Source organism: Silurus meridionalis, chromosome 15 (genome assembly GCF_014805685.1).
Source record: "Silurus meridionalis isolate SWU-2019-XX chromosome 15, ASM1480568v1, whole genome shotgun sequence".
NCBI lineage: Eukaryota > Metazoa > Chordata > Actinopteri > Siluriformes > Siluridae > Silurus > Silurus meridionalis.
The window spans coordinates 24,140,916-24,148,415 of record NC_060898.1 but is presented as its reverse complement, the minus strand read 5'-3'; the positions used below and the strand labels follow the sequence as shown (position 1 = coordinate 24,148,415).

The 7,500-nt window shown below is 41.6% G+C and overlaps 1 protein-coding gene across 1 annotated transcript; it reads left to right on the top strand.

The window, feature by feature from the left end:
* The first annotated feature begins 624 nt into the window (after positions 1-624).
* On the top strand, positions 625-6,382 carry LOC124398392 (NEDD4 family-interacting protein 1-like). Its single transcript, XM_046868558.1, has 7 exons — positions 625-806; positions 2,520-2,607; positions 2,920-3,050; positions 3,305-3,392; positions 4,825-4,949; positions 5,044-5,110; positions 5,443-6,382. Exons 1-7 carry the CDS (start codon positions 777-779, stop codon positions 5,544-5,546), a joined length of 633 nt encoding a protein of 210 aa, XP_046724514.1. The 5' UTR covers positions 625-776; the 3' UTR covers positions 5,547-6,382.
* The last annotated feature ends 1,118 nt before the right edge of the window (positions 6,383-7,500 follow it).

The following is a 7,500-nucleotide window of genomic DNA, read 5'->3' as shown; positions in this document are numbered from 1 at the left end:
GTACCTGGGGTCAACAGTGTAAAGTAATGGAGAGTGTGTTAGAGAAGTGAAGAAAAGAGTGCAGGCAGGGTGAAGTGGGTGGAGAAGAGTGATAGCAGGAGTGATTTGTGATAGAAGAGTATCTGTGAGAGTGAAAGGGAAAGTTTATAGGACTGTGGTGAGACCTGAGATGTTGTATGGATTAGAGACAGTGGCATTGAGTGAAAGACAGGAGGTGGAGCTGGAGGTAGCAGAGCTGAAGATGTTGAGATGTTCGTTGGGAGTGATGACAATGGACAGGATTAGAAATGAGTTTATTAGAGGGACAGCGCATGTAGGATGTTTTGGAGACAAGGTGAGGGAGGTGAGATTGAGATGGTTTGGACATGTGCAGAGGAGGGACATGGGGTATATCAGTAGGAGAATGCTGAGGATGGAGACACCAGGAAGGAGGAAAAGAGGAAGACCAAGGAGGAGGTTTATGGATGTGGTGAAAGAAGACATGCAGGTAGTTGGTGTGAAAGAGGCAGATGTAGAGGACAGTGGGGTTTAAGGTTTTAATTACAAAAGCCCACAGACGTTTTGCGCATGCGCCGATTAGACAGCTTTGAGTCCTGTAATTCTCTCACATAGCCTATGGGTGGCGCTGATTTTCATCTGACGTCATCGGAAATGAAAACAGGCCAAGGGGCAGACGTGGGCAAGAAGACACAAACTTATATAATTCTACACGAGGCTCTGTTAGTTCCATTTCTCAGTGTTCAGCAGTCCTCTGGATCTTCTCCAGATTTCTGAGGATGGTGGAACCAAGCGGGAGATACCAGCAGGTGAGTAACGCCTTTGTCTCTCCGCGGCGCTGAGTAAACTAATCCGGTCTGTAGGAAGCGGTGTGGCAGCGTGGAGAAACCTGGGTGCTGCTGAAGTCCTGAACACTCCAGCTCGGGGTCTGGATGTGAGATTAGTAAACCAAAGGTTCACCGGGACACTGGCCCTGATCCCGGGCGGGGACGGGAGAGTTTCCATCAGGCGCTCCCACGCTCAGTGCCACCTTAAATCTCTTTTTTTTTTTTCCTGTGGGTCCGTTTAAACATTTACATCCGAATAACTCTGATGTTCACTTCCATAAAACATACTTCAGCTCTGATCTGAGCTTAATGTCCCGTAAACACACCGGCATATGTAAGAGTTCAGCCTGATACGTGTTGATTCTTCTGTATGTTTAGAGTAAACATTAATAACAAACGGAAGTAGTTTGATACGGAATTTTGGTTCCACCTTAAAAGCTGCAGCAGTTCTGCTCTGTTGCCAGCAGGTGGCACTGTTAATCGAAATCTAATCACTTTCACACAAATAACTATAAACCAAGTGTCGTGTGCGTGCGTACGTGCGTGCGTGTGTGCGTGCGTACGTGCGTGCGTGTGTGCGCGCGCGCGCTCTTCCACAGAGATGTGGGACGGAACCGGTTCTGATCCAGGCTCAGTAACTGAATTCAGAATCCATGTTTTTATAATTATCGCGTTTTCGACTGTTAGTAAACTGATTGATTTGAGGATATGCTCCGAGTTTTCACCAGGGGGCGACAAAGAGCAACAAACAACTTTATTAACAAACTAAAATCTGTTTGTTTGTTTGTTTGTTTGTTTATGAACAGATAAAATGTAACTGCACTCAGCACCGGGAGGAGAATAACATCAGCACAATATAACCAAAACCAATAAATTACAGAAATTAACACATTTATAAAACAGTGAACAGAAAAATAATAACTCAGATGTTAATTATTAATTGGTTTAAATTGTTTAATAAATAAAACCTTATAAAATAAGAATAAAGCAGTGTATGAATAAAATATTTTACTATTATCAAGAAATATTTCCAGGAGATCAAATTCATTTTAACTCTTTTTTTTTTTTAATTTTATTTATTAGTCTGGAATGATTTTGTAAATTGTGTTGATTTTACTTCAGTGTTATTGTTTTTTTCCTGGAGTGCTTTTTGGGAAACCCTCTCTCACTACTGTTATATTTTCTATGACTTGAATTGGGCTGAGTGTGTGTGTGTGTGTGTGTGTGTGTGTGTGTGTGTGTGTCCGTGTGTGTGTGATGGAACGACAGGAAGTCACATGATGTGACTGCAGACTGAAGAACTGTTTCAGTAGACTTCTTTCCATCACCGTTATATCACACTGCTCCATTGGGTGTAAATTTGTTCTTTCCCCCGGATGTGTTTATCAGAATTTCTGTCCAAGTCTAAGTCTAATCTAGATCAGATAACAATGTGTAAATAAAATCTACGGGGAAAAAACAATTCTGAGTTACAGATCCACAAATAATAATAATAATAATAATAATAATAATTAGGCGATTCTGCTGAACGTCAGCTTTATTTAAATGAACTCTTTATTGTGAATAAAAACTCGGCTACAGAATCACTTTTTAATCTGAAATCATTTCATCTCACGTGATCAAATAAACGTCACAAAAAAACTAATTCAAAAGACGAGATTTTAATAAAAGCCGAATGTGTTTTTCTCTCATCAGTTACCCAATGAGGAAGAAGCAGAGGAGGGGCCTCATGTGAGCGCTGAAGCTCCGCCCCCTTACAGCAGCATCACAGCCGACAGCGCAGGTACACGTCGTCTCCCAATTCTCCCAATTTATTCCAGAAATCGTGTAGAATGTCCAGTAGACCAAAGTTTATTTAATCTATAACAATTTGAGTGGAAAATAGAATTCTAGTGGTATTGATTGGAGTCTTTGACACGTTTTTCTTTTCCTATAAATCAGATTTGTGTTATTACTGAATGTCTCCGCTGTAGTTTTTTCAACTTATTTGACGTTTTTTATTGTAATAATTTGACATAAAAACATTACCTTATGTTCGGTCGTTATATCGTTTTAATTCCGAGCTTTTTTTTTTTTTTTTTTTTTTTTTTAAAAGTTTATTTCGATTATAAAGAAGAAGCTGCATTTCCCAAACCTCCATCTTACAACGTGGCCACGTCGCTGCCGTCGTACGACGAAGCCGAGAGGAGCAAAGGGGAGACGTTTGTGCCGCTGGTGTCAGGACGTGTGAGTATATCGCATCGCTGTAACGTGTAACCATGACAACGGCTGGGCGACACGACGCAAACGGTGTCACAATTCCAGTCTTTATATCTGGCCAAGGTCACACCAAGGTCATCAATGTGAGATAGATCTTATGTAACAGCTTCCTGGTCAGAATATTCTGAGGATGTTTTCAGTGACGACCCCCCCATCCTACACCCCCCCCCTCCCCAGGTTTAGTTTCTAAATCCATCTGTAATTTCTGATGCTCTCTGCAGGATGAGGACTTCGTAGCCAGAGACGACTTCGAGGATGCAGACCAGCTGCGAATCGGCAACGACGGCATTTTCATGCTGACTTTCTTCAGTAAGTGTTCTGTGAGCATCAGTGCTCTTCATCCACACGCTCCAGACACGCTCCAGACACGCTCCAGACACGTCCAGCGATCCACTGGAGTCCAATCTGGAGTGAAATGTGCTGCAGCACTAAGATTAGACTCGGGTCACAATAAAGAGGAATAAACGCTGATAAGAACTCTGACATTGGACTCTGGATAGGAAGGTCACAAGTTCAAATCCCGGCACCACTAAATTGCCACTTCAGGTTCCTTAAACACGGCCCTCAGGTGTGAGTTGTGCCAAAATAATGTAGAGGAACAGTTCAATAATCCTGCAGGTGAATTCAGATAAATATGAGAAAACATCATTTCCCCTCATCCACATTCGACCATGTGATTAGAGTCATGTGACTCGTTCAGGACCATATAAACAGCTTTATAGTCTCGTCTCGTCTCAGCAGAGACTCCAAGTCTTTGTGTTGTGTTTAAAGTCCTGATTCAGAGAGACGGAAAGTCAATAAACGTGTCGAGAACATTCTAAAGCGTAGACGTCGTTTTCACAATGAAAGTGGATGCGTGCAGAACATGCGTCATTTAATGATCAGATAATGTACAATCCCTGACTGTACACCGTGTGAGCAATACAATTGTGTGTCTAGGACATTGTGTAATAGTTAGGAGAAGAACCACATCCGAGTGGAAGTGGTATTACACAATGTCGTAGACACACAATTGTATCGGACGTCTTTAGATTCAGGAGCATGAGATTTTTCCTTCACTTGAACTTGGAGATCCAAACCTGCTCCAGCATAATGATGCCCCTGTGCACAAAGCCAGCTTTATGAAGATCTGCTTTCCATGGGTTAGATGATGTGGAAGATCTCATGCTATAGAACTCCAACACTAGTGAGATGAATGTGAATGCTGACTGCTCCCCAGGAACCTCCCGACCCTAGTAGCTGAATGAATCTCCATAAAATCTAGTGGAACATCTTCCCAGGAGAGTGGAGCTCATTATGACAGCACATGGAGACTAAATGTGGAATTGGATGTTTAATAAGAAGCACATAGCGATCTTATAGTCAGGTGTCCACACAAACTTTAGGGGATGTGTGTTGTGAGTTATATGGTGGATTTGAATCTCCACTGCTTTAATGAACAAAATGGAATGAGAAGAAAAAGTTGATTCTGTAGCAGGACATTTTAAACGGTATATTTGCTGATGTTTGAGTTTTGTAGATCAGTCTGGAGATCTGTAGGATTTATTGATGAATCCAGCCGAAGATTCCACCGTTTTATTTGATGTAACTGTGATGTTCAGTAGGTAATTAAGATGAACTTGATCTCCACGCATTGTGGACGTTTGTGTCTGTATAAACATGCTGATGTTTTTAGGCTGTACAGATGTTTCTGGGTGTGTATGAGTTCTACTGGTGCTTCAGGTTTGATTGTATTCCTCAGTGGCATTTCTCTTCAACTGGATCGGTTTCTTCCTGTCCTTCTGCCTGACCACCTCGGCGGCGGGTCGTTACGGCGCCATCTCCGGGTTCGGGTTGTCCCTGATTAAGTGGATCCTGATTGTGAGAGTACGTCTTCATCACTCTTCATCACTCTTCATCCTCTTATTCACCTGCTGGAGCTCGTAGTAAATGTTCCTTCTGATTTGTGTGTTGGGTTCAGTTCTCCACGTATTTCCCGGGATACTTTGATGGTCAGTACTGGTTGTGGTGGGTGTTCCTGGTGCTCGGTGAGTTCTCACACCTCCTCATATTTTGTGTTTTGATGTGGCGTGATTTGTGAACATCACGTGTTTTTTTTTTTTTTTTTTCCTAATTGCGTTCCTTTTATTGATTTGTTGGTCATGTGACAGTGTTTGGAGCACAGCTCAACTCTGATTGGTCAGATTTTAATACTAGCTGAAAGGTTTATTATTAAGGCGCTGATATAGTTTCCATAGTAACAGCTCTGTTCTAAACACGTTATACAGACACATGAACGTTTGTTTGCTGAATTAAACACAACGGGACATGATGTAATAAAATCATTAATTACACCAGTGATTATTTTCACGTGTTCCAGGTTTTCTGCTTTTCCTCCGAGGTTTCATCAACTACGCCAAGATCCGCAAAATGGCCGACTCCTTCTCCACTCTCCCACGCACCAGAGTCCTCTTTATCTATTAAAGCGTCTGTATGCGGTGTTCACGTTTTTCCCGCAGCAGCTTGTTGGAGACGTTTCCTGAGCTTCTGGGGCTTCCCTGGAGCCGAGAGAGCAGCACGTATTTACACCTTAGAGAAATAATTCATACTTTAGATCCTGTGTGTGTGAGTGTGTGAGTGTGAGTGTGAGTGTGTGTGTGTGTGTGTGTGAGTGTGTAATTTTTAGGATGATGGAAGAGGAGTGAAAATGTTTTTTTTTTAACTCCCACTTTAAATTGAATGCCACGTGACGGACGGCGTGATTATTTTGTTCTGTTTGTAGATGTAAACGTGTGAATGTGTGGTATGTGTAAATGTGCAGAAATCATTAGTGATTTAAAGGTTAAGCGCTTTTTTGGGGTTTATTTTGGATTTGTAATTGAATTCTATGTGATAATCCGCTCTGTAGAAACTGCATGCATTGTGTCCGGGCAGCCCACAGGGGGCAGTCTCGGTTTACTTTTCCTATAGTTTTTATTTGATCCTTTTCTTTTTTTTTTCTCTGTAATGACGTTGGACACAGAAGCAGCCAGTCCCTGCTGTTCACCATTCACAAATCTTTTCTCCTTTCTGTGAATGGCGTGCTCTCTCTCTCTCTCTCTCTCTCTCTCTCTCTCTCTCTCGCTCACACATGAAATTAAAATGCCTCTCGGTTTTTATTAGACTTGTGATGTGGGCAGGCAGTTCGCTTTTATTGTCTGTGTATTTATTTGAAACATGAAGTCCCATAAAATAAAAGTCGGGAGTGAATTAATGAGAGTTTTGTACATGTGCTCCATGTGGAATTAAACTATAACTTCAAATAAATATTTATCCCTTCATCTTTTGCCCCCAGTGTCGTTTATTAAATAAAGAAATCTCTTGAAAGCCCCTCTCAGTCCAGAGTCTGATCTGTTAATATCTGATCGACAGGAACAGTCGCTTCTGGTCTACACTGAGGAGAACCCTGAGAAGAACCTGGACGTGGCCTTGAGTAGGAGGTGATTATTGAGTCCTTTGATGATCTGAATACACCCTCATTCAGGACTCATCCATGCAAGGGGTCTGTTTCATCTCCTGTGGTTTAATTGTGCATGTTTTTTCCTCTTTCTTCTTCCCCTTTTTGTGCTGCTGTGACTTGTCTGCTCATGTTGCTGAGGGTATCATCCATGGAGCAGGAAGTGGCTCTCTTTTGTACTCTTTGTTTTCCTAACCAGTTTTGTGGACAGCCTTGGAATGCAGATGGATGCACACGTGTACACGCCTGTAAATAAGACATTACTAGTAAAAGTCTGCAACCACTAGAAAAAAATATGAACCATCAGATCTTCTCAGAAATACCTGGAGATATGTGATGAGTAAATCTGTGATCAACAACCTTCATTTTCTTTTAGCTTTGGGTCTGTTTACAGATCATTTAATAGTAAAGACTGGCGTGGAGTGTGTTTCCTAAACCCAATCCTCAGAGTTCCTGTGTGAGAAACATCTCAGCGTTCCGTCCAGGATCATGCAGCTGTGTGGACCTACAGCTTCTAATAGAATTCATTCCGAGCAGGATCAAGAGCACGCTGGAAATTAAACACCTGAATTCAGATGAATATCCACCATTTCAAACCCAAAATCTAATCAAGATCACAAACTTATGTTAAAAAAAGTCCAGGTCATAAATCTGATCTCGTTTTATTATTCTGTAGAAATAAAACCGATTAAATAATTAAATAAAACACTCATTAATGGGGCGTGAATTCAGTGTTTAATTGACGTGATCAGGAGGAGATAATTTGGAGGATGAAGCTTTTTGATACATTGAGAAGAGATGTTCCTTGTTGAACAGTAATACCGGTTACAGCACCTTTAGAACCGAGAACAGGACCCACAGGAACTCTTCCACTTTCTTCTTGTCTTTTGTGCTGCTGGAGATAAATCTTTTTTTTTTTTTTTTTTTTTTGGGCAGAAGGAA

Bases quoted from the DNA above. Each gene is read 5' to 3' on its own strand.
- LOC124398392 (XM_046868558.1), top strand. From the start codon at position 777: ATGGTGGAACCAAGCGGGAGATACCAGCAG. The intron at 807-2,519 runs GTGAGTAACGCC...TTCTCTCATCAG, and splicing joins CAAGCGGGAGATACCAGCAG to TTACCCAATGAGGAAGAAGC. The intron at 2,608-2,919 runs GTACACGTCGTC...TTTTTTTAAAAG, and splicing joins CATCACAGCCGACAGCGCAG to TTTATTTCGATTATAAAGAA.